Source organism: Chinchilla lanigera, unplaced genomic scaffold (genome assembly GCF_000276665.1).
Source record: "Chinchilla lanigera isolate Chin_1 unplaced genomic scaffold, ChiLan1.0 scaffold00011, whole genome shotgun sequence".
Taxonomy (NCBI): domain Eukaryota; kingdom Metazoa; phylum Chordata; class Mammalia; order Rodentia; family Chinchillidae; genus Chinchilla; species Chinchilla lanigera.
The window spans coordinates 19304336-19331129 of NW_004955412.1; the positions used below are offsets into that span (position 1 = coordinate 19304336).

The 26794-nt window shown below is 50.2% G+C and overlaps 1 protein-coding gene and 1 pseudogene across 1 annotated transcript; one reads left to right on the plus strand and one right to left on the minus strand.

Annotated features, from left to right (window-relative positions):
- The first annotated feature begins 4009 nt into the window (after nucleotides 1-4009).
- On the plus strand, nucleotides 4010-4411 carry LOC102005786 (annotated as a pseudogene).
- A 3950-nt stretch (nucleotides 4412-8361) lies between these two features.
- Nucleotides 8362-26578, minus strand: Scn4b (sodium channel, voltage gated, type IV beta subunit). The gene is made up of 5 exons (XM_005378229.2): nucleotides 26358-26578; nucleotides 18785-18957; nucleotides 17499-17727; nucleotides 15621-15750; nucleotides 8362-12120 (listed from the first exon to the last, which is right to left on the minus strand). The coding sequence occupies exons 1-5, from the start codon at nucleotides 26416-26418 to the stop codon at nucleotides 12027-12029; spliced, it is 687 nt and encodes a 228-aa protein (XP_005378286.1). The 5' UTR covers nucleotides 26419-26578; the 3' UTR covers nucleotides 8362-12026.
- Between the last annotated feature and the right edge of the window lie 216 nt (nucleotides 26579-26794).

Sequence of the window (26794 nt, forward strand, 5' to 3'; positions counted from 1 at the left end):
TCTGGGCTTCTGTAAGTTAGAATGGAAGGTTCTGAGTGGGGGGAAAAAAAAGACATCTGATTGTCATTTGTCAAAGGTATCATTAACATGCAATGAAGTTCACCATTTCAGAGCACTGTCCTGCCAATTTTGACATTTTCTACAAGCAAGCAACCACCACTATGGCTGCATCAGTCCCCAAATGTCTTCTTTGTCCTTTGTTGCCATGTTTCCCCCTCCTATAGCCCTGACAGCCACTGTTCTGTTTTCTATCCCTATAGTTTTCTTTTTCCACAATGGCATATAAATAAGACCACATAAGGCTTTATTTTTTTAGAGCAATTTTAGATTCACAGCAACATTGAGCACAAAGTATAGCGATTTCTACTGCACTTCCCCGACATGAGGACATTCTCCTCCATTATCAACATCCTTCACCAGAGTGGTACAATAGTCATAGCTGATGAAACAGGTACCTCTCTTCATCTGAATTTTGTTACTTATTGTAATACACTTGAGATTAATTCATGTTCATACCTGAAACTTTTTATTACTAGGGAGTGTTCCATTGTGTGGATGCATGACAGTATGCTCATCCACAGCTATAATCTGGGTACAGTTTAAACCCCAGAGGTTCACATGTTGGGAACTTAGTCCCTAGTGCCTCAATATTGGGCTGTGGTGGAACGTTTAAGAGGCTGTGTGTAGTGGGAGGTAATTACACCAAGGGGCTACCACCCTCATGAATGGACTAATGTTATCTCATGGGAATCCAGATTGATACCTTGAGAGTGGACTGTTACAAGCAATCCTGACACCATCTCTGACTCTCTCCCACTTACAGAGCCTGTCTCTTCTGCACACACTGCCAAAGCAGTGATGGTACCCACTAGAAGGCCCTCACCTGCTGGCAGAGCCCAAAAGATGCCAGTGACATGCTTTTGGAACTCCAGAACTATAAGCTAAGTAAACCTCTCTCTGTCCAAAGTATTCAGCCTCAGATACTTAGATATAGCAACATAAAACTGTGTATTACATTCACTTACCAGTCAGAGGATATTTAGGTTGCTTCTTGGTTGTAGCAATGACAAAATAAAACCTCTATAAATGTTGTACAGGTTTTTGTATGAACATAAATGGTCATGAATATTTTCTCTGACAAGGATGGAGTAATACAGAACAATTTACTTTCCCATCAGAAACAATAACATGGCTGGGGGAAGAAGGAAACTTGAACTAGACATAAGAGGTCAAACAGCACAGGTCAATGATCACAGTGAGGAGAGTAATGAAGGGTGCCCTATAACAGCCACAGTCCAGGGACAGGGTCTCACACACAGCTTCATACCATTTCTGAAACAAGGAGATGAGGTTAGGGAAACCAAAGAAGATAGAGTTCACCAGGCAAAGCGCTAGAGAGCTTCACAGAGAATGAAACCTTCAGAGATCTGCAAGAGGTCCCCTTGAATCTTTGACTATTCATCAAGGTTGAGAAAAGAACCAGTAGAAAGGATTACAGGGAGCAATCCCTGGATCCCACACAAAGCAAGGAACAGTTCATTCACGTTACCAACAAATAAAATGGCAAAGCTTTATAACTCAAAGGAGATGAGGAAGTGTATTCAAAAGATACTGCTTGAGTAACGGAGCAAGATCAGTCCAACATTAAAGTCTGCACTATGTGAGCTCCAAGATTGTTCCACTCAATCCTTGCCTGTAGTTCTGCTAGCTTCACACATCTGCACTATCAGCCTAAGACTTGTGGGGACCCTCCAGAGATCTTTGGCCCTTCCCCATCCCAGTACCTCTCCTCAGCTCAAGGAGAATGTTGGGCTTAGCCTGGGGCCCCTTCCCTGCACTGCAGTCTGGAAATTGCCTCCAGGTGGTAAGTTGGAGCAATAGTAAAGCTCACTTCGTTTGTTTCTGTCTCTTAAGAATCACAATTCTCCACCCCACCCTTGTCGAATGTCTGAAAATTGTTTTCTTTTTTCAAATTTTTAGTTGTTTAAGGTGCAAAGGTAAATGGCCCCTGTGATGCCATTTTGACCAGAAGCAGAGATAATGTAACCTATTATAATTTCAGAAGGATCGCTCTGGTTGCTGGACTAAGGATAGCCAAGGGTAAAAGCAGGAAGATCAGCAAGGGCTATTGCAGTGATTCAAAATGACAGCCAAGGGTAGCCTGGACCAAGACTGCAGGGATGATGAGTTGATTCCACAGCGCAGTATATTTTGAACATAAACCCGATGGAATTTGATGATGTAAAGGTTTCAGATGTGAGAGAAAATAAGAGTCACAGCAGATTCTAATAATTCTTTTTACCTGGATGGATGAGTGAGAAACACTGGTGAGGAAGAGATCTGGCATCAGAATGAGGTGTCACGAAGTGGTTTTGTCACCACTTCCCTCCTAGCCCTGCCAGCTTGCTGACAAACCCTCCCCCTCAGCAATGGGAGCGTGTGAGTTCAGTGATGGCCTCTGCGGGGCTTGGCCTCAGCGGAGCTTTACCTTAGGCAGACCCTTTCCAAGTACTGTGCAACAGTCACCTGGCTCAGAGACTCCATATATTTATATGGTGAACACTTTGTAGTTTTTAGAGCATTTCCTGCCTTATGAAATCTTCACAAGAGACCATGCAGGCTGGGAATATAGCTCAGTGGCATAAGCACCTGCCTGGCAAGCGCAAGGTCGTGAGTTTGATCCCCAGTATGGCAAAAAAAAAAAAAAAAAAAAAAGAGCCCATGCAGTAGGTATGACCACCCCCATTTTTCAGGCTAGGGATTCAAGGCTCAGAGAAGAGAGCTAGTATGCTCAAGGACACCTCATGAGGAGATGATAAGAGAGTGAGAACTTGAATCCAGATCCATGGATTCTGAGTCCCGGACTGTTCTTTTCCATGTGCACTTAGAGGCCGTGGGAGAGGGCCCTCCATGTTACCTACCAGCATTATCAGTGCTTTTAAGATATGAGAGAACAGCCTGTTGCTGCTGTGTGCGTGCTTTGCTGTTTCAGTGGATGTGGGTACGGTCAGAACGCCAGGGAAGGTGCTGCCCTCTCAATCTTGGGGCCAACCCCCTTTACAAATTTGCCCACACTGATTTCCTCTTGACTTCCTCTCATCTGTCTGTGGCAGATGTGTAACTTCAGGCCCGTCACCCCATCTGGCCTCTGGATCCCATCCCCCTGGGTCCACCCTAGTGACTTTTCCCTCTCCACCAGCAACTCTGGCCTTTCCATCTCCACTCTCTTCCCCATCCATGTTTAACCTGCACTGTTTTCTTCCTTCTCTTAAAACCATTCTCTCCTTCATAACTTGGCCAATGCCTTTCCCAGCTAAGTTACCTGAAGTACTTTTTGTGCTGCTGCCACTTCCCCCACCCCCACTGACCTTTCTGAATGCTGGGATGAAGCCTCTGCCACCGCCTCCACTTGGTGACCATTCTAATTGCTGGACTCGCTGGGGTCACCAAGAACCTCACCAAAAACTGACACTTAACAATGGCTACGGTGTTCTTAATACTCCTGGCTACCTTAGCCATGAAGACTTCTCTCTGCCTTTTGCTTGAGCACTTCTTCGTTGGCCCTCTTTTGGCCTCCAGTGTGGAGCTGAATGTCAGAGCCCAGGGATCTCCCTTCCCATGACTCGGATGAGCCCACCTGCCCGTCACTTCCTTCTACCATGCAGACTTCTTACTGGTACCTGCCCACCTTTTGGGAGCAGATTGCCTCTTCTGCTCAGCATCCACATTTGCACAGAGGTCACCAGCCTCCTGGAAAGCTGAACATACAATGCAAGGGTTGGTCTCCACCGAGAGTTAACCTCATCCACTCTGTGGTGGTGAATTCAGGGAACTGGCCAATTACAGGATTTAGAGAGGAAAAAGAAAATGGAGTCCAAAGGGCCTTTCAAAAGGAATCTTTTTGGCTGGGTTTGAGCCACTTGGAAAGGACTTGGCTGCGGTCGCTGTGGTGTGGATGAGAAACTACTAAAGTTCCTGTGGAACCAAAATAGAATTTCATAAGAACATAATGGATGGAGAGGAGAAAACCTATGCTGGCTGTGAAGGCCCTGATGATATGTATGTCAAATTGATATCCTCTGGTGGTCATGAATTTATTGTAAAAAGAGAATATGCACTAACATCAGGAACAATAAAAGCCACGTTGAGTGGTCCCAGTCAGTTTGCTGAAAACAAAACCAATGAGGTCAATTTCATTTCGAAAGTCTGCATGTGTTTCACCTGCAAAGTTCGCTACACTAACAGCTCCACCAAGATTCCTGAATTTCCCATCGCACCCAAGATAGCACTGGAACTGCTGATGGCTGCAAACTTCCTAGATTGCTAAATAAAATAAATCACAACAAACTGTTAATTTTTCAGTATTTAATACTTGTAGTTCAGTTAGTAGTTTTTTCATATATAGCATATTGCCTGTATGCAGTTGAACTATACAGTTAATTGCAAAGCAGATTATCTTCTGGTTTTTGTATAGCAGAGCTGATATTTGTCTGGAGTTGATATTTGTTTGATATATCTTTTGGATGTAACTTTTAAAATGAGAACAATGATGATATCGCAAATGCTGAAATATAGTCATAAAAGAACATGTTCTACAGGTAAATAATGGGACCATGTATTTTTATGTTTTTGTGGTTTTTTTAAAAAAATTCTGACCTTATAGCTACTGATAAGTATTACTAGTTATGCAAATAATTACATGATAAACATTTATAACTTAGTCAAAACATTTTATATAACTCTCAAAGTATGAGTTTTTCTTAAATGTGTTTTTTTATAAACTGCAGTATTGTTTACATGTATTGTGTTTTGTTTATTGCTACAGTTTAAGAACTTAATTTAAAAGCTAGTTTGGAAGGTTACTAGTTACAACTTTCGGGGCTATAAGTGTTTGAACTGTAGCCAGACGGTCAGCAAGTAAAGAACCTGACTCAAGAGTTCTGTGTGTGGTGTGGTTGGGGCATCCAAAGTGCTGCACTCTCATTTTACATTCTCGTAGAGCTCCCCCTGTAATTGTTGTTCCTCCCTCATGGTCCCTTTTCAGTATATGTCTGCTTGTTTCCGTGTGTATTAACACACTATGAGCTTTATCGAAATCTTAAAAGGAGGCAATTCCAGTCTTCCTCCACCCAACTGAAATGTTGTAAAATAAAAAAATGTGGAGAGATACAATGAAAATTTTATAATATACTTACATATAGTACATAAATTACCTTCTAATAATTAAAATAAGTTACAGTAAATATAGTACCATCAGCAGCGAGTTTCTAAAATAAAAGTCATGCCAGGCGTGGTGGCGCACCCCTCTAATCCCAGCATGCAGAAGGCTGAGGAGGATTGTTGTGAGTTCAAGGCCTTCCAGAACTACATAGCAAGACCCTGTCTAAAAGAAAAAAAAGCTATGACAGAGCAGCTTTCTTTAGACATGGGAACAGAGGCCCTGGAGTTGAGTTTAGTGGTGTCTCTGTCTTAGAGCTATCATAGGATCTGTAAATGTAATGTTCAGCTTCTTTCTTATTAAAACGAGCTTAAGCTGGCTGTGATACCACACACACCTGTGACCTCAAGTATTTGGGAGAATCACAAGGTTGCAGCCAGTCTGAACAACTTTTTAAGACTCTCAAAACAGAAAACACACGAAGAAGGCTGGGAATGAAGCTAGTAGTAGAGCACACCTGGGTTCTATCCCCAGTACCACCAAAAAACTCAACAGCAAAAACTACCTTAATATAGACCAGCTTTTTTTGGAAATAAAAATAAAAAGTAGTTTCCTCTTAGAAAACCTAGTACTTTCCAGCTAATTAAAAGCAGTTGCCTATTTTTAGTAAGTTCTTAAGACGTTGATATGTACTTTAGTATAAAAGATTATCAGCTATAATACTTATGGGGCTGGGGATGTTCTGTGGTAGGCATAAAAAATAGTTTGCTACTTGGTAGCAAAAGTATCAACTATAAATATAAATGATGATTTCCAAAGAGGACAGCTAGAAATAAAGTTTTACTCTGACAAAAAAAAAAGAAAGAAAGAAAGAAATCTTTTCTGTTTATTTGGAAGCAAATATTTAGGCCCTTTCGGGTTAGAAAAGATCACATCTCTGTCATGCGTAGCAACTCGGTGGTCTCTCAGTGGTCCCTGGGAGAGGAAGCAGTAAAGGGAGAGAGCAGGCTTGGGAAAGGAAGAGGGGAAGAGACAATCTGTTTTCTGGACACCGCTGCAGACACATGGAAGATAAGTCCCAGCTTTTGTACACAGGCCCTTCTGAAAGGCCGCCTAAGCACATGTTTACACTTTTATGCTCATTTTCAAGTTTACAGACCTATCAGATCTGTATACTCACCACCATCTCAGATAAAACCACTTAATTTATGTGTATTTTAGTCCTGGTTAGTCAGTGCGGGGCTGGGAAGGGGCTACACAGGGTGACCCCATTTCCAGGCTTGCCCGTCGTAGTCCTAATGGCTGATTTTGTTCTCAGACATTGGGTCATCTGTCAGTTAGCACTACTGGGTGTAGAAAGGCAGTGGAGATGAAACAGAGTAATGGTGGGGGCCTAACCAGGCCTTGGACTGATCCTTACAGAGGTGACTGCAAGTTCAATGCACAGCATTCCAGGGGTACTGCAAACTCAGGCTTGGCCCAGGAAACTTTAATGACTATCAGATATATAGCAAGTAGGAAGGTGGAAGGAGGTCCCAAACAACAAGAAATACCTAAAAATAGGGGTATTAGTCACTTTCTTGTCGCTGGGACAATACCTCACACCCACAACTCCAAGGAGGAGAGGTTTATTTCGTCTCACATTTTCAATAGATTCAGTCCCTGGTCGGCCCCAAGGCAGAAACATGTCAGAACACTATGGTAGGAAAAGCAGGGTAGAGAAGCAGAGAGGGAAGGGACGGGGAAGGAGGAGAAGACTCCCTGCCAAGTCATGGCTCCGGGGACCAGCTCCTTCAACCAGATCCTCCTACCAGGAGATTTTGGGGCATAGTTTAGATCTAAATCATAAAGGCAGGGAAGCATGGAGAACCCAAGTGATGGATCCATTCAGCATGTGAGCTCAGAGCACGGTGACTGCAGCTGAGGGCTTGAGAAAGCAATACTGACTAGGACAGACACTGGGATGCAGAGCCTCAGGGCCCTCTGCCTTCCTGGGTCCTTCACATAGAAGGGACAGTCTTTTAACATTTGAGAACTTAGTGTCTGGAACCATTTGAAATACAATCTGAGGTGAATCCATTGAAGAGAGGAATATGGTATGATGAGAAATTGTGGTATTATAAATCCCAGTGATATAAGCAAACACACACACACACACACACACACACACACACATGCTAATACAATAGTCTCCCTTGTCTGTCTGATGTCACAGTCCATGGTCTCACTTACCCACGTTCAAACTATTAATATTTGCCTAGAGTCTGAAAATACTAGCGTTTGAGAGAGAGAAACCAGCCATGTGTAGTGGTATACACCTGTAATTCCAGTACTTAGGAGGCTGAAGCAGGAGATCACAATAAATTCAAGGTCAGGCTGTGCTACATATTGAATTCAAGCCAGCCTGAATTACATAGCGAAACCCTGTCTCAAAAAAACAAAGAGAGCAGAGAGAAAGAGAGAGAAAACACATTTATGTAACATTTATTACAATGTATTGTTATAATTGTTCTAATCATTAGTTATTGCCATTAATCTCTTACTTGCCAAACTTACATATTAAATTTATCATAGGTGTGTTGTATATAGGAAAAAGCATAGAATATATAGAGATCAATACTTTCTGCAGTTTCAGGCATCCATGAGGATGGAGTGGGGGGTCATGGGACATAGTCATCATAATTATGTCTCCAAATCCTTCCAGCCTAGAATCCCCAGCAGCTGGAAACCCCTTTCTGGAGTCAGGCATTCATTTGAAGCAGATTTTTCCTGGATATAAATGCTAAGCTGGGAAGGAGGGCCGGCGGGGTGGAGCTTGGGAGAGGTACGGCATTTGGTGGTACTGGAACCATTACCAAGGGTCATGAATGTGCGGATTCTAATTGATTCTAGTATTGATTCTAATACTAAAGGGCTACCTTTCCAACTTCTCCAGAGGTGGTACCAAAACTAAAACAATCTGAATGCTGGTGAGTATGCCAGAACCTCCTAGGCATTTTACATGTGTATCTGCTGGTGAGGATGCCAGAAACTCCTAGGCATTTTACATACGTGTCTTGCCTAGGCAAGTAACATTTTAGACACAAGCGGACTCAGGATCAGAAAAGGTAAATTTGTCTCAGTTATAGCTGGCAGGAACTCCCTACCAGCTATATAGCTGCCGCTCAACTCCCATTTATTCAAAAAAGAAACCCCAAGCCCTAAATTATTAAATATAATTTTTATTTCATCCAGAGCAAGCTAAATACAATTCTACAATGCAAAACATGTTGTAGAGGCAAGATAGTTTGATCACATCCATTCTGTGCTTGAATACAGGTCAGTGCTAGGTGTGTGCGCATCTGTACCTCCCAGAGGCACCCACAGACCTGAGGCCTCCTAAGGCCCATCACTATATCATTTGATCTATAGTTATATGGGAAAGTTGACTATGGGTATTGTCATTCAAGCCAGAGGAATAAATCATATATAAGATAGTCAAAAGCACTGCATATCAGGTGGGAGGTGGGAAGGCAGGGACTCCAACCTGGGACAGTGTAAGGTGCAGCAAGCTATAGGACTTTCCCCGGAAGTCCCTCCTTTCAGCACATCCTCTCCCCAGCCCTGCAACGGCAGCTGTCTGTAACAGTGAGATGGCGTCACAGAAAGATGAATCCTGCACCATGGCCAGTGTTCCCCTCTGTCTCTTTCCTCCCTCAAGCTGTAGTTCAAGCCAGGGATGATGGTTTCTGAAATGTGCACTCTCTCCCATCATGAAGTCCCCTCACTCCACAGTCACACCTCTGCACCTGGCATGCATGTCCATATGCACACAGCACATGTGCACTATACAACACACCCTCACCTCCTCACACCCCTCACACCCCTGGCTCCACAAGAATTGGCCAGCAGATGCATGGAAAGTCTCTGCCCCAGCAGTCCCTCTCCCAGGCCTCTCTAGCATTACAGGTTCATTCTGGCTGCCTTCTGCTCAGTTCCTACAGAGGGAGAAACTCCCAGCCTCACATGCAGATGTCCTATTTTGAGGTCAAGGATGAGGTACTTTGAACTTTCTCCTTGGTCTCACTGGTGTCATTGTCAGAGCAGCTGCGTGTGCCCTGAGCTTCCAAGACCAACTCTAGAGATGGCCCTCCCTAGCCCAACAACTCTGAAAACTCCCTCCCCAGGTTGGAGACCATCATCAGAAACTGGTGTGCTCAAAGAGTCTGCTTGGGGAAAATGGCTTTGTCAACTCTACAACCTGTTGCAAATCCATGGCAACAGTTTTCCATGGGCATGATGCTGGCATCGGGACAGGACGTTCTCTGTTGTGAGAACTAAGTTTAGTACTCCTAGTCCCCACCCACTACATCCTAAAGGCATTGAAGCAACCAAAATACCCCCTCTACAGTCCCAATCACCTCTTTTGAAAACCACCAAACAAGAGCCACAAACAAGAAGCTTTAAGCATGAGTTGGAGTCAAGGTTTTTAACATTGTAAAGACTGAGGAATTCCAAAGGGGAAAAATGGGACGTGCGTGTGGGCATGCATGTGTGTTTTTTTGTAAGGAAGAGACGCAGAGGTGAGGATGAGACCAACTTGGAACAACGTCTCTTATTATAAATCCTGCTTCCTAGATGCTTTTCCCAGCCAAAATTTAACAGAAAACTCGCCAAGCCTCACGACAGTCAGGTGAGGTAGGTAAGTATTATTATACCCTTCGGCTAGGTGGCAAAAGCTGAGCCCAGAGAAGCTGCATGGCCCACCTCGAAGTTATCAGTAAGCTGGGAAAGAGAAGAGGATGCCCCACTTCCTCTCTTGTTCCACAGGCCTTGGGGACCTCTCACTAGAGCAGGAGCCCTGCAACAATCTGTCTCTTCAACTGAGAAGGGAGAAGAAAGCAGTTTTGCATGAAGGCAGCTAGAAGTTTTCTGAATGGCTGAGGGCTCTGGTTTTTCTGCTCCCAAAGCCGGGGAAATCTGAACCCCAGGCTGGGATGGGTTTGGGGTAAAGGACAGGAGGGGAGGAGGCAGATGGCAGAGGGGATTTGCGAGCCCACCAGCTTGACCAAGAAACATGGCCACAGCCATGAGAACACTACTGTTCCTCAGACTCCCCCAACTTCCACACTCAGAGAAGTTGAAGCTGCATCTTGGGAAGGAGGGCCCTGGAGCAGTCCCCAAACCCTCTGGAAAAGAAGGCTCCCTCTCTCCATCCATCCTTGGTGCCCAGAGGACAATGTCCAATAGGAAATCCTATATGGGAGCAAGGGCATGGGAGCACATGGCAGGGACGCCATTACTGCATCTCCCACACAGACCCACATAATCAGACCCATCGGGAGACCCCCCTTCCAACACTCTCACATCTGCCTATCAGGGTCCCGGATGGAAGCACTTGGCAGGCGTCTCCAAGCTTCAGTCCCTGGCCAAGGGGCTGTCAGTAACACAACTCCGTGGCCTCCTCCACAACCTTGGGAAGGGGAAGGCTGGGAAACCCCTGCCACATCCCGTTGTGCAGTTAGGTCAGGGATGATGGGTTGGAAAGGGAGGGAGGGAGGGAGGGAGGGCAAGAGCTGGGACTCAAGGAGCTAAGGCACGGTCTAGCCCCACACTCAAGGGGTGTGCAAACCAGTGCTGCAGCAAGCAGAGAGAAAGTGTGGGTCCCTTCTCCCTGCTCCTCCCAAAACCCAGAATAACAAAAGGGGAGCCTGCTGAGCAAGAAGCAGCCAGAAAACCTAAGGGCTTTCTCGTCCAAGGAAGAGGGTCCCTGAGGCAAAGGCAAACACAGGGCTGGGGGATGCACTACCCCAGGCACAGGGGCAAAGGCGCGGTAGAGCGGCACCAGAAGAGCAAGCCAATGGGAGGGCATGGCGGCAGGGAGAGAAGAAGCTGCAGCCCCTCCAGCAGGATGACATCCCCCGGTGTTTCAAGGGAAGAGAGAGAACAGGGAGCCAGGCTCAGGAGTGCCCTGGATGGCAATGGTCCTGCAATGCCAAGGAGAGTACTGCGAGCCCTGGGGCCCTGGGGTGGGCATCCCAATGACCAAAAGGCCCAGGATTCTGGCTTACCCACCTCTGCAGCCCCATTCCCCAAGACGAAATCCTAAGAAAAGGCATAGGGAGCACTTGAGTGCTCCAGAAAGGATGAGGGGCCCCTCCACGAGCCCCTCAGCAACCCAGAGGGCAGAAGGGTTGGCAATGTGGGCCAGGATCACTCAAGACCAAGGCAGCCAGGCCTGTCTGGGAAGGAGGGCTTGGAAACTCAGAGGAAGAGGCAGGGAAGGGCAATGGGACAAGGCGGAGGCACTCCAGCTGACAGAAAGGGAAACTCCCCACTTGAGGGACTGTGGAGACCAGGGATCGCACGAAGCCCAGCTTGCCTCTCACGGTGCCCCACCTCCAGCAGCTCCTGCCACCAGGTCTGCTCCAGAGTCCTCTGGCACAGTTCTCACCATCAGAAGAGTTTCCCTCTCCGCATAAGGCTCTTCCTTCACCCCACGTCCAAGGACCAACTGATCCCCCAGGTCCCTCTTGCAGGAAAAATAGAAAGAAAACCACAGCTGGGTTCACTCAGGATGAGGAACCTGAGAAAAACCCATTTGCTAGGTGTTGGGGGACCAGCCCCTCAAAACCATCTCAAACCCTCCTTTCCTTCTCTGACTTCCGTAGGCCCCATCCCCTGGTCAGCCCTTGTCCTTGGGAAGCCCTGGCTGGGGAGGGGGGTGGGGCAGGCCAGACAGGTCCCCAGTTTCTCCCTGCCCAGAAAGACTACAGTTTGAGCCAAGCAGCAGATGTCTCAGGCACATGGGTTCTACAGACAGGGCTCAAGCGTCAGTGTCATGGTCAGAAAGCGAGGCTCCCTGCGCTGCTCGGCCCAAAGTAGGGCCTCACACTTTTGTGGGTGGCTTCTCTTCCGCCTTAGAGCCTGGCAAGCCGTTCTCTGTGTTGTCGTTTCCTGAGGAACTCACGAGACACTCTTTCCTGGAGAGGGAGAGAGAAAGACATGGTTGAGGAAAGTAAGGGATGGACTGGGGAGGAAGATGTGGTCCAGCTCTGAACCCACTCTCCAGCAAAAGACCAAGTCACCTAACATTTCCTCAACTATAAAGCAGACATAACCATGACACCATCTTCGTGGGGCTGCCATGAGGGTAAGGGCGTTTAGAAGGGTGCTGGCATGGAGAAAAGACTCACTAAGGCTTAACGGTCACCTGGTTGTCTCAACATGCCAGAGGCAAAGGGACACTGGGCACAGCTCCCAGAGGCCAGGTCCAGGCTGTGCCACCCAAGAGGGAAGGTGCAGGCCAGCAAGGAGCACGCTGAGGTGACAGAGCTCCTCCCTGCAGGGCCTGGTGAACCAGAGGTAAGAGAGTGAGGGTCATAGAGGGGGAGCAGGCAGCAAATAGGCATCAAGGTGGCACATCTGGGCAGAGGGTGGTGGGAGAGGGCAGAGGCAGAGGACGGAGAGGCAGATGGGAGGGCACCTCCCAGGAGCCACATCACCTTGACTGCCCTGGCTGCCTGGGCTCCAATGTAGTCTTCTTCTCCTCCACGGCAGGGCCCAGGCTGGGTCTCCTGCCTTTTGCTGTAATGCAGGCTTCCCACAGTGCTCAAGGGACACCCTCAGGCTCCCCCCGGGCCTGTCCCCTGCCCCACCCTCTCCCCTCCAGGCCCTGTGCCCCCAAGGCAGACTTGCTGATCATGCCAGGGCCCTGAAATTCCTCCCCAGCTTCCTGCAGCCAGATGGAAAGCCACATGCAGCCTGGGCTCCCAGGTCCCCAACGGTCTGTCCCCAGTGCCTTTGCAGGCTTTTCTTCCTCCTGTCCCCACACCCCCACTGTTACAAAGAGGCCTTGTTCTCCACATGCCCACTGCCCAGACCCTCTGCCTCGCTCTCAGCTTCCTCCACGGGGAACACTGCCCTCTCCCTCTCCTCAGCGATGAAGTAACACCCACCATGAGGACCCAGCGGAACCAATATCACTTCTGTAGCAGCATTTTATCATGCCTTTTCGCAGGAACTGAGCCCTTGCACTACATCTGTCTCCTTTACTGAAGGGCAAAATGCTATGCCTTTCAGACTGCCCCACAGCACCCAGCACGGCGCTTTGCCACTAAATGAATGAATGCGCTCTACTAGATCTGCCCAGTGAGTCAATAGGATATGGTGGCAGTGGTTTCAGGGCTGAAGCCAAATCAGTCAGAGTTCTAATCCTAGCTGTATCATTTACTAGCCTTCAACCATACTGAGTCCCACTTTGCTCTGCTGGAAAGCAAAAATGGAAATATTGTATAAAAATGCATGGTGGAGTACAGAAAGCACGGTAAGCAGTCAGTAAATGCCAAGAACAGTTATTGTTACGGTTGATATTTGGCTGTCACCCCAAAGCGTCATGGGGCGGGACTTGGGAAAGTGACTGGATCATGGCTATGGGATACCCATCAGTGGGTCAGTCACTGAAGAGTTTATGCTAATTGTGGTGTTTGGCGGTGAAGCCTGGTGGAGGAGGAGGGGCACCGGAGGCGTGGCCTGGGAGGGTCTGTCCTCAACCTCATCCCTTGATCTCTTTCTTCTTCGAACCACCATACCATGAGCAGTTCCCCCTCTGCCATGTCGCCAGCCTGAGGACCGAAGCCTCTAGAAACTGCACCACAATAAACCTTTCCTCCTTTAAATTGTGGGCCTCAAGTGTTGTGTGTCAGGGTATTGTGTCTCAGCAAGGAAAAAGTAACTAAGACTATCTGTAGCAATCTGGTCTACCAGCATCCTAGCAAGAAAACATTTAGCAGGCCTGTTTTCTTTTTCCATCTCTTTTGGTTCGCATTTTTGTTTTGTGGTGCTGGGGACAGAACCCAGGGTGCTCGTCAAGCAACTGCTCTGCTAATGAACCTGACACCCCCAGCCCAGCAAGCCCGATGGACCCGAAGGATCACTGCTGTAAAACTGCATGTTGAAAAAAGTATCCTCTGGCTTTGTTCACACTGGCAGTAGGACTGGTTATTAAAAGCAAAACCTGGTCAGCATCTGGCACAGTGCCTTGCACACAGAACCTCAAAAATAGCCACCAAATAAATGAATAAATGAATGAACTCTAGATATGCCCAAAAAGTCAATAGGATCTGGTAACAATGACTTTAGGGTTGGAGCCAAGTAAGTCAGAGCTCAAAGCCTAGCTCTATCATTTACTAGCTGTGTAGCAAGTTCTGTGCCTCTCAAGACTGCCAAAACTCATAGCCTCTGGCCACAGGGCAGGCAGACCACGCCCTCTAGAGTTCCTCTTCTCTGCCCAGGGCCTAGGGCCCTGCTGCCTCCTGCCCTGGAGGTGCTCCCTTACTGTCCCCTCCTGTCTTCAGCTTTCTTCCCTTCTCGTGGGGGAGTTTCTGCCCTTTGCATCGGAACTCTCCACAAAGCAGAGGCAGCAAGCAGGATCAGAGAGCCCTTCTCTTTGCATCCCCAAGTTGCCATGGCCCTTGTGCTCCAGTGACAGCCACCTCATCTCCTTTCTTCTCCTGGCTCTGTAAGATTCACAGTCTGCTGCTTTGAAGCCCGCCTGACACTGTCCCGGAAACTCTGGGCCTGGGGCTTGCACCCTCTGTCCCTGCCCATCTTTCCTCTCTTTCCCTTATAGATGGTTACTTTTCGTGATGCTGGGGATGGAACAGGTCCTTGAGCTTACTAGGCAAGTCCTTTACCACTGAGCTTATCCTAGGGCTTCATGGGAGGCCATGTCAGCCTTTTGCTTTACTTTATTTTTATCTCCCCACTTGAATTTTTTTGCTTTATTTTATTTTTATCTCCCCACTTGAATTTTCAGAATTTCACAGTAAGAGACTTCCATCTCCTTAGAAGGGTCTTCCCATTTTAGAGTTTATGTACATGGACCCATATTTTCTGGATTTAAACAAAAATAAAAGCTTCCTGAGTACTTTGATAAGTCCTTAGGGCCGGTAGTACAAATGAAAAGAGAGGCCAGTGAGGCGGAAAGGACGAACCGGTGAACAGTGCTCAGGTTCCTAACAACCTCAGTGCACTCAACAGCTACGTATTGGGAGGCGAGGAGAGGAAAGCAGATTAGGAGAGGAGCTGAGTGACAGGGACCCAGTCACAGGAGAACATAGACAGTGGGGGATTAGGAAGACAGGTGGACAGAGGGCAGAAGGAAGCCTACAGGAGGAGGCGGGATGAGGGGACCACAAGCCAAGGAGTGGTGGGCTGGCAGGAGCACAGGTGGTACAGTTAGAAACAAAGGAGCTGGTGAGTCTCCTTCTTCCCTCATCTGATTCTAAACAGCACCCAGCAGTTATTCCTGCTTCCATGATCCTAAGAGAGGTACAAAATAAAATAACGAACACTTAGGAGATTGCCATGTCCTGGGCGAGAATACAGGCGCTACTGAGGGTAGGCTTAGCAGTTCTTTCCCAAGAACCTATTATTGGCCCATTCAGCTGTAACACAGGGTGTGCACGGGAGGTCAACTCACTTCTTCTCACGGGTCTTCTTGAGGATGAAGGCAATGAACTTCTTCAGCAGCAGGATGAAGACCAGGAGCCCGATGACCCCGCCCACCACGCCCAGGATGATGAGTGTCACCGTGTTGTCCACTTTTTCCACTGTGTGGCCAGAGGAGGAAGGAGAGGGTGGAGAGAGGAGAGCAGAGGTCACCTGGAGCCAGCACCAGGGTAGCACAAGGGCTGGCAGGCAGGGAAGCTGGAACACAGCACCCACCAGGCTACGGCACATGAAGTTCCCTCACCCGCCCCACTCACAGCCTCCCACTCACACAGAAGCTCCTGAATAGATCAGAATTGGAGTTCATATCAACCAGTTTGGGTGAACACTTGACCCTCAAATTGCCACATGCAAACTGCATTGCCTTTCTCTATGCAAAAGACATCTTCATGAAAGAAAGAAAAGACATCCTCACAGTTTCCTGTCTGACCTCCTTCAGATGTTGCTTTTTCCAGCGAAGCTTTCCCTGGCCACCCTGCAGACATCTATCTTCTTTTGCTGCTTTATTTGTTTTCCACAGCACTACCCGTGTTCTCTCACACAATATAATCTGACAACAGGTTTGGGTTTGGGTTTTTTGATACAGACTCATTATGTAGCTCAAGCTGGCCTCAAATTCAAAATCCTCCTGCCTCGGTCTCCTGAGTGCTAATATTACAGGCATCTTCTTTTAAATAATAGTGCTCACTGATGAGAAGGGGAGAAGAGCAATCTCCCCAAGCAGAAATGTGCCTGTCTGGCTCACCCTGCACCCTCGCACCTAGAACAGTATCCACCACTTGCAGGTACGCAGTAAGTACTTGTTGATCAGGTGGATGAATGACTCTACAATGGGAAGAAGAGCTTGCAGGGACTTTATGGGGAGCAGAGGAATTAGGTGAGTGAGAGCACCTAATTCAGTTCCTCGCTCCCGAAAACATCTACCAATATTCTCTCTTCCCTTCTCCTCCTCCTAAAAGGCTGAGCACAAAGGAAGATGACAGGAACACAGATAGATAGGAAGAGGTGACACCATACTCAGAGGGACTTCGATGACTTCAGGCTCAGAAAAACATCGTTTTAGCATGACCACAACTGAACCCCCAGCGTCCTCCTCTCCAGGCGCTCTGTGTCACCCACACAAAAGGCAGCAGGATCCAGACCCTTGAACAGCTCCCCCTCCCTTTTCCTTGGCTCCTGCGCTTCCCCAGCCTTCCAGGATGCCTGCCCACTGCTCCCAGCGCAAAGCCCAACCTAACTCTTCCCGCCCTGCTCATCCTCCTCTGCTTCTCCGGGGGTCCTGTGACCACCTGGCTCCTTATCACAGGCACCCTAATTGGCCTACTGTGTCAGACTGCAATCCCCGAGTAGTAGACAAGTTCCCAGAAGGGAGGGACTGTCTCTCATTCCATCTCCCTTGCAGGTTTCTCTACCAACATAGGTATATTTCAGTCATCTGTGCGTGTCTTCTGTCCTACCCTGAAGTGAACACTCCTCAAGAAAGAACACTGCATCTTTCATAGCACTGGTTTGTATGACACCATTCAGACATAAAATACAAACTGTAGCAATGATCAATACACACAGAGAGAGCTTGGGTTGGCTACCACCTGCTCCCAGCTCACTCCTCTAACCCTTACAACAACCCAAAATGAATGCAGCCACCATCCCATTTTACAGTCTTGAGCTAAGTGGATTTCACAGGCTACCCAATAGCAGAAGTGTTCAAACTGAATTCCTCTAGATCCCAGGTGTAATTCCAGTAACTCTTGAAAGTGTAAAGCAAAAAAAAAAAAAAAAAAAACACCAGTATAGTGATGCCCCCAAGTCCTTCCCATTCTACTGCCCTGTTCCTGGTCCCCATGCATACGTTTATCAACGACTTGGAGGATGATGGTGGCCTGGTGCTCGAGGTCCTTCTCCTTGGGGTTCTTCACGTGACAGGTATATTTGCCCGAGTCACTGAACTCCAGGTCCCTCAGCAGAATGGATATGTTGTTCTGCTTCTCCTTCGTGGTGCCCACCAGAGTGATTCGGTCATCACCTTTTGACTTCAGCTTGGGATCAGACTTCTCATTCTTTACGCTCCCCTCTATAAGCTGGGGGAAAAGAGAGGAGGGTCACAGCTCGTGACATCACTTCAGCCCCTCTGTAGGTGCCTGTCCTGTCTGGGTCTAGGAAAAGCCTGTGTGGCCCCCATTGATTTCCTCTGCTGATGTCAACAGCTCCACCTGTCCAACCTGAATTTTGCCCAGTTCCTTTTATCAAGGTCTCCCTGAAATGCAGCATGCTCCTTACTGCTCTCTCCATAAACGCCTTTCACATGGTGATCTGCAACTACCACAGGGGCTTCCCTCTACACTTTCCGCCCAGCATTTCTGACTCCACGTCCCCTCCCTGACTTAATTCTAGCCCTCCACCTAGACCTGGGTCTATGCCACGGCTCTGCCCACCAGCACCCTAAAAGGTCTGGCTTTAACTCCACCCCAAGCAGATCTTGGGTTCTTATGGCTTCTCTGTGTCACCTGAGAGCAGACCCCTGCTGGGTTGCAGAGATCGCAGTACACACTTGGCTGATTCCACCCTGCCCTACCCCACTGCTGCTCTTACAGCCACCCTGCTCCTCTCCTACTTCCTGTCTCCTTCCTTCCAAGTCCAATCCCCCTACCCTTCCCTCATTCGGAGTCTTCTCACTCTGTCTCCAACCCGCCCAATGATCTTCCTCTCTCTTGTTTATTCCATTAAACGATTAATTTTCACACAATCAACCCAAGTTCCTGGCTTGGTTGTTTGTTGGAGACCAGGGTCTCGCTCTGTGTTTTGGAGGCTGGCCTCCAACTCATACCCATGCTCCTCCCTCAGCCTCCCACCTGCTGAGATTACAACGTTCCAGGTATTTCCTAAGACCAGAAGAGGACCTCGCCAAGAACTCCAGCAGCCCCAAGTTCTGGCAACACTACCTAACCTAAGCATCCCTCCCACTCAAAGCCTGTCTGGAAGGAATACTTGGAGATAGGGTAACAAAAGGTGAGTTCTGGGGCCCATCACAAAGGGGCTCAGACAGAAGGGGGCAGAACCTGGGCTGGGAGGCATGCATGGGAAAGGAGAGAGAAGGGAGAGAGGATCTGGGCTGCCTGAGCCTTCCCCACGACTTACAACTCTGAAAGTCTCCGTGCTATTGTAGAACCACGAGAAGCTGAGGTTCTCGAAGCCAAAGCAGCTGGAGAAGGTGCAGGGCAGCAGGATCTCGGTGCCGTTGACAGCGTAGATGGTGGTGGCCTTCCCCACAGATACCTCCAACGACAAGGACATGGGAAGCAGGAAGAGACCTGTGTAAGGGGCATGGCCTCCCTTAATAAAACTGCACGGGACTCTCCAGGCTGCGGAGTCTTTGGTCAGGCAGGGAGGCCTCTGTCACCCTCAGCGTCAGCTTCAAGAGGACCATTCTTTTTATTGCACTTGACACCGCCTGGGGCACCCCCTATAATTCTATACTTCTCATCCAGCAGGATTGAACTCTGGACAATTCAGTTGCCCTCGTGACACTCCAGATGACCACCAGGGGTCACCCCAACTCAAGAAAAGGAGGATCTGGTCGTTTTGCGGAGAGGTCGCACGCCCCGCCCCGCCCCACTTCGCCCCCTCACCTGGAACCAGTCCCTAAGCGCACCCAGGAAGAGCGGGGAGGGCGCCCTTCTGCGTGCGTGGGAATTTCTCTAGAACCGGGCCGCCTCTTCCCCGTTTGCCGCATTCGGGGTGCGGGGTGGAGAGAGCGGCGGCCCCGAGGAAAGAGGAAACTCGGCCGCTGCATCAGCGCACTGTCCAGCACGCGGGGACGGAACCGCAGAGGGACGCCTCCGGGCTGGACCTTACTTGGCCACCTGAGTCCATCTTCTCCTGGCCACCCAAGGAGACCCCGACAACAGGAAGACGGGCTGGCAGGGCTGGAATAAGGGGTGGGGCTTGGGGACACCCTGGAACCGGCAACCCGAGCAAGCAGAGCCATGGGAAGAGAAAGGGGGAAAGCAGAGGCACGCTGCGGAGATGGATTCGGACGAACTGGAAGGCGCGCGTGCACAGCCGCTGTCCCCGCCCGATCCCCAGGAGCCCGGCCTCCCTGGCCACGCTCGGCCGCTCAGCCCGCTCAGCCCGCTCAGCCCGGGAACGCAGCGACGCCCCCGCGGCTCCTAGCGTGTCTGCGGAGCCCCCTGCGCGCCCCCGAGGCGGGGCTGCCCCGGGCCCCTCCTGCGTCTTCCGCTCTCCGCCCGTCCGTTCGCCCGCTCCTCAAGGAAACGCGCCTCACCTCAAGGTCGTTAGGGGAAGAGGGTCCCTGATGCGCGCTCAGCTCTCCTTTCTCCTAGGGGAAAAGAGCACCTTCTCCCGTCCTCGAGGGTGTCTAAGTTAACTCCCTTGTGCGGCATCAGAAATCAGTTTCCTCCTGTGTTACCCCCAGGAGGTGATGACGCTTGGTGCATCTGAGCAGTGCTTTTTGAATGACAGGGAAGGAGCTCCGAAGAGCCCTTAGGAACAGCCCCGCTTCTAGGCAGCGGTCTCCTCGCCTTTGGGGAATCTTCTTTGGTTTTGGAGGTGAAATGGAGTGCTGGCAGCCCACCCACCCCCGCTCAGAAATCAACCCCATGATCCAGTAACTGACTCCTGACCCCTGCCACTGTCCATAATAGCAGCAATAGCTGATGTTTATTGAGCATTTACTATGGGCCTGGCACATTTCATCCTCACACTCGTCTTAAATCCACATGAGAGGTGAAGTTAGATAACGTTTTTAAAGTCAAGGAGAGAGAGATTTCCAGCATCCCCTGGTACCAAAACAAGAAAATATCTCTTCATATCCCCAGACAGTCAACTTTGCCCCCAAGGCTCCTGAGAAGCTAATTCACTGAGCCCTCATTTAGCCATGTATGGTTGCATGTGCCATACCTGTGGTCTCACTCCTCAGAAAGCTAAGATGGGAGGATAACTTGAGGCCAAGAGTTTGAGACCAACTTGGGCAACAGAGCAAGACCTCAGTGTCAAAAATAAAAAAAAGAAGTGTCACATTTGGCTCTCATTCTTGTGGTCAGCTCCTGAATGCCAGACATTGCTGCAGAGCTGTGTGGCTTTCAAATATGACAGGGCATCAAAATGGCCTGGAAGACAGGTGCAGGTAGCCGGGCCCAGCCCCTGGCACTGCTGATTCCGGAAGTCTTCCTTGATGCCAGATAGGTGGCATCTCAGAAAAAACGGTGGGCAGGGGCCACACCTTGAGAACCGCTGCACCAAAGGACTTAAACATATTAACTCAAATTTCATTAGGATGCCAAAAGTAGGTACAATTTTTTTCTTACTTTATAGATGATAAAATTGTAGCTCAGAGAGGTTACATGACTCACCCATGGGCCAATCTGGAACTGAGCACTTACTGCATATAGGACAGGCATTTTTATATGTCTCATTTAGTCCTTATAGTAACCCTATAAGGTAGTTACTGTTTATAGACCCAATATACAAGGGAAGAAATAGGCTCAAAGAGGTTAACTCACTAAGGTTGCATAACAGAAACACATACACAACATCCACAAGACGCGGCTTTTCACCTCTCCAAAAGAACAGTTCTGTCAGGACTTGGTGCTCCTTGGAGCTCCCAGTTTCCCTTTTGCTTCTGCCCTCCCAAGCCCTCACTTCTCCCAGAGGCCTAGGGACAGGAGCCAGACACCAAATTCCAGTCTCCAGCTTGGGGCCAGCACTAGCGGGTGCCCTTCTGGTGAGAGCCCCCAGCTCTCTCCTCATTCCTCCCAGGACCCCCACAGACCACCGATCAGGGTTCAGGAGATAGGTAGAGAAGCACTCAGGAAAGGGACTCCCTCAGGGCTCCAGAGAGTGCAGCAGCTGCCCCTGCAGTACTCATTTTCACCTTGGCCCAGGAACTACAGTCCTGGAGAAGATTTCAGGGGCCAAGCTTCCCCTTCCAAACCCTAGTCAACCCCAGACACAAAGGCTATTCAAGAGAATAAATGATGCACATTAAAAGGGAAAGACTTTGATTGCCTTAAATAGAGGAGGGCGGTCCAGAACAGAGAACAGTATTTCTTAAAGGTCTGGCCCACAACACTGTGCGTTTCTGCCTGATGTGGATGACTTAACTCCAATACACTCAGGACTCTCTGAGCAAAACATTGTCATTTCCTCCATAGCCTGGAGGAAATAAAGGAAACTGGCAGAAATTATTTTCTCAGAGTCCAGAGCCCTATCCAGGTTAAGGCATCAGAGAAGACAGGCAAGCTTGGCTTCTGCACCACACAGCCCTCCCAGTTGGGTGTCCAGAAGTCTGGGAGAACCCAGGTACCTGCCTCCCACACCCCATCTCACCCATGAGGCTATGCTGCAGGGAGAGTCAGATGCAAGAGCAGCTCATCCCCCAGACCCCACTGAAGGCTGCTCAGCAGGATGCTCGGCAGGATGGCCAGATCAAGAGAGGACCGGTTAGCAGCACCAGGCAGGCCCCACTCTGCCTCCTGACCTTGAACAAGTCAGAGGCGCTACATCCCCAGCGCATCCCCTAAACCAGCACAGGGACGGCTATAAACTTCCCTACCTCCTGAACCCATCAGGAAGCCAAAACGTGAGACTGGAAACACAACAAGGGCATTGGTGAGTGGGCACCAGGCCCATGGAAGAGAATGGTGTTTGAAAAGGGGGGCGGGGCTGTGCCCATCCCAGACTTGAATATAACCAGGGCATCCCTAGCTTCCTTTAATGACCAGCCTGACCAGCATCAGCCAAGAACATCTCCAGGCCACTCACACATTGATTTATACTTTTGCCCTGTACCACATCTTGGATTATTTCCACAGGGTTATTTCTCTGAAGTAAGGGACTTACTTTGCTTGGTCCTAAACTCAACTCTTTAGAATATCGAGGTGTGCGTACATGTTTGGGAGTAAAGCCCGCCAGCCCTCTTTTGGCACTGTGAGCGGACTGAAAACACATTGTCCTCCACCACTGCCCCCATCATGGTCCTGTGGAACTAGGTCCTGGGACCCACACCTTGCCTTTCTTCACTGCTTAGCGACTCAGCAGCCATTCCCTTGTCATCTGAAGTCCTAGCCCCCTGCCACTCTCAGCTGGATTCCGGGGTTTGTCTATATATAGACTTAGGGTTCTCATATTTTATCAAAGTAAAAAAGTATTCGCTGGGCCTGGTGGTATACCCCTGTAATCACTGCAGTCTGGGAGGCTGAGGCTGGAGGATCACAAGTCAAACACCAGCCTGGGCAATTTAATGAGACCCTGTCTAAAAATTTAAAAAAAAAAAAAAAAGCTGAGGCTATAGCTCAGCAAAAAGACCCCAGAAGCCCACACACACACAAAATCAGCACTTGCAAATGTTATTAAATGTTCACACTAGCAGGGATTTAAAAGCAGCCATCATATAGTCCAAGGCCAGCACCAGGCAGGCAACAACATCTTCCCACATCCGGGGATCAGCGGCACCTACCCTGAGGCACGGGGAAGAAAGAGGGCAGGATGGCGCCCACTCTAAGTTTAGCTCTGAGGGCACAGCCTGCCTGGCAGCATAGCAAACGGAAATTCGGCTGAGACACGTTGGCCTCAGGGGAATTAGAAAGCTCAGAGTTAGAGCTGGGAGGCAGAAAGTGGGCCGAGGGCTGTAGGACAGACCCCCTCCTGGGGTGCAGGCCCTGGGGGATATAGGAGGCAGGGCTGGGCCTGGCAAGGCCCATGGGCCCAGAGACAAAGGAAAGATTTCAGCTCCCTCTCCCTAGGCAACCTGCCTGCTTCCTTCCCACCCCCAGGAGCTTTGCAGGGATGAAGCATGCCCCTGAGACAGTGCTCAGTGACACCAGCTTTGCAAACAAGTCCAAGCAGTGTGCCTGTCCCTCCTTACAGGCCACTGAGCCCAGGGTTTGTGTTAGGCCAGCCCACCCATGGCTCACGTGGATATCCCCACATCCCCTAAGGGCCCTGCCATGGGATTGGGGGGCGGGGGTAATAAGACTACAGTCTACCTGGAGTGCGGACCCCGCCAGGAGCTGGCCAGGCCAGCCATAAAGACTAAGGGACTCAGCCTTCCCTGTCAGCCTCACCTCCAGTCTTGGACAGAGAACCATCCTTTCCAGACCCAAACCTGAAACCTTCCCCTCTTTACTTCTCTCCTCTCCACCCTTCCAAGAACTCCTGGCTTATCCTTGCCATATTTTTTTTTTCCTGAGTGGAATGAACACCCTCTCTTTAATTGTGTTCTCATTAAACAAGCTCTTAATAAATACATACCAAGGGAAGGAGGGTTGTGCAACATAGCATCCTCACAAGTGATAATTAAACACAGATCACAGCAATTAAGCAAATCAGCGAACAAGGAAGGGGTGGGCACAACAGATATATTGCTCTACATGCTTAGGAAGAGTCTGGAACCCCATAAAGCTCAGTTGCAGTGATATGGCCTTGGGAACCGCTTCTCAGTTTAAGAAAATGGCATCTTGTCAGGTTACCAGAACTCACTGTAGTCTGTGAGACTGAGTTTGACATGGCAAGAGGAGGAGAAGATTCCTGGGAATTTACTGCTCCTGCTACAGTCTCCCCGGCTGTGAAAATGGCAGCACTGGGCCCCTCCACAAAGACTGTATCCTTCCCTCCTGTGCCCTAGAGCCTCATCCTCCAGCCCTAAGCATAATAATTCCTGTTGACCTTCCCCCTCACCAGACATCTGGAAACAAGGCGGCAGCTCGGTGGGACAAAGCCTACGAGGCCCAGGTTCCATCCCACTTGACTGTTAGTTAACCATGGAACCATGAACAAGCCACTGTCCCTGCCTGGACCGTGGCTTCCTCACTCTTGGGAGAGCTCTGTGCTATGGTTCTAAAGTCCCTGCCCACTCTGATGCTCCCAGAGAGCCCCAGCCGGGCGTCCAGTCCTCTCTGCATCTTCCCCCCTGGACCCAGAGGCTCAAAAGTGCCTCTGTGAAGGCTCATAAGTGTCTCTGTGGGCAAAGCCCTAAGGGAAACTGTGATTGTTGTCCCTTTGCAGACTACAAGGGTAGGTCTGGGAGGTGGGAGCGGTTGTGGGGACCACTGGCCTCCTACCTTCTAGTCATTCTGCTCTGTCCTAGGCGCCCAGAGGCAAGTTCAGGGAGTAATCCAAACCTACCCCCCTGGGACCCTGCCCCTTCCCATCTACTCACTGGAGCAGTCCCTGTGGGAGGTAGGGGCATGCACCTGGACAAACATACCAAGAGTGAGCCCCGCTCCCACACACACACATACACACGTAGTTCCCGGTTCTCAGGCTTCCACAAAAAAAACTAGTTCTATGAATATTCTAACAGCCCACAGCCTGGCACCCCAACAGCCAGCACGGCACAGGAGGCAAGGCAGCCCACAGCATAAAGTGGGGTAGTTTAATGACTGGACGAGTTTCAGTGCCTCAGGGACCCCTTCCCTGGCCATGGTCACAGCGGTGACCAGGGCTGATCTGAGAGGCGATAGTGGGGAATTCATTATGCAGCGGTACTATGTCCATCCCAGGAAAAAGAGCCTCAGCCCTAAGAGGCCAACTTCATTAAGGTCACTGTGAAACTTGCAGGACATCTATGCCAAAGGGACAGGAGAAACGCAGTGCCTTCCGCCTAGCTGTAGGGCTAAACAGTGGCTTTGAAGTAAAGCAATGCTTCAGCCCCCTGCACTACCAGGTGCCCGCGGGACAGGTCTGCACACAGTTCGCAGGTGCAGAAGCAGCAGTGGCTTCCCACAGAGGTCTCCATCCCCCTACTCTCAGCACAAACACCTCTCCCATGTGCCCAGTGGGGGAAACTGCCAGAGCCAAATCTGACAAACATAAACAGGAAGGGGCACAGGTGCCAGGGATGGAGTCGGCTTACGTTGAAGTCCGGCTATGATTTATGACATTACCTTCTGGACCAGTATCATTCCCTAATCTCTCTGAGTTTGACACTCAAAACTACCATGTGCATATTCACAGATATTAATACTACTCTGTTCCCTCCGTGTCCTCTGGATAGGTCTCCTCAGTCTTCACAGTCACCCCCCAAAGAAGAGCAGGGACAAGCTGAACAGGTTTTCCCTGTGGGATCCCTAAGGGAAGAAAGACAAGGCCCTTCCTAAAAGCTGGCTTCTGGGTGGACCCCCAAGCCGGTGCAGTATTTGGAGTGGAGCTGCAGGGACAGGGCAGTGGCACTGGGGAAGGCAGCGGGCTAAGAAGGCAAAAGGGCCCAGCAGGACGAGGAGCCCCCGGATCTCCTGCTGGTGCATGTCCGATGCCTGCGAAACAAGCAAACCGCTCTGGGCAGGGGTGGAAACCACCATCCTCACAATCACGTGCAACCCACCTGGCACCCCCTAAACCCGAGGCACAGACCTCCTCCCCCAGCATGCCTGAGCCTGGCAACTCGCAACTCTGGAGACCTCCACTGCAGCTTCAAACTGAGCCTGAAGCTCAAGGCGCCAGAGACTGCAAAAAGAAAAAAACTGATCTCAAGACTGGCTGCTGGGGTGAGGGGACGCGCATGGTCCCCGGGGAACACAGCCTCAGCCGGAGCCTGGCGTCCGGCGGGAAGAAGGTGGGCACCGCGCTCATTCCGTGCAGTGCTCCAACACCCACCCGGTCCACGGCACCCCTCTTCTCAGGTGCCCCCTCCTCTAGGGGGGAGGTGGGGGAGGAAGAGGCGAGAGAAGGGACCAAGCTGGGGCCGCCTTACCCAAAAGCCCAGTGCCCGGCCATCTCGCCAGGGCTTTGCCTCGGTCCCCAGCCCCGGACATCGTCCTGTTCTCTGCGGAGCTCGGGGATGGGGTACTGGGCACCGCCGCTCTCTCCGCCAGAGGTCGGGAACGGGCCCCGCAGCTGCCGGGAGCTCTGCGCCGCGGGTCGGGGCTCCGGAAAGTTAGCGCGGAGAGAGCGGGCGGAGGGCGAGGGGCGGGAGCCGGGCTGGAGGAGGAGGAGGAGGAGGAGGAGCCGAGCCGGGAGGGAGGCGACGCGAGCGCCGCGGCGAGGAGGCTGCGCCTCTGCCCTGGAAGCGCTCCAGCCGCAGGAGGGGCGGCGGCAGCCGCGGGGCCAGGCCGGCCCGCCTGGAGGTCCCGGAGCCCCCGGCCCGGCGCAGACTCCCCGCGCCCTCTCCAGTCGACCGGGCTGCTGCGG

Coding starts and splice junctions, on each gene's coding strand:
- Scn4b (XM_005378229.2), bottom strand. CDS start 26,418: ATGTCCGGGGCTGGGGACCGAGGCAAAGCCCTGGCGAGATGGCCGGGC. Junction 17,728..18,784: donor GCACGGAGACTTTCAGAGTT/GTAAGTCGTGGG, acceptor CTTTTCCCCCAG/CTTATAGAGGGGAGCGTAAA. Junction 12,121..15,620: donor AAGAAGACCCGTGAGAAGAA/GTGAGTTGACCT, acceptor CTCCCTCTCCAG/GAAAGAGTGTCTCGTGAGTT.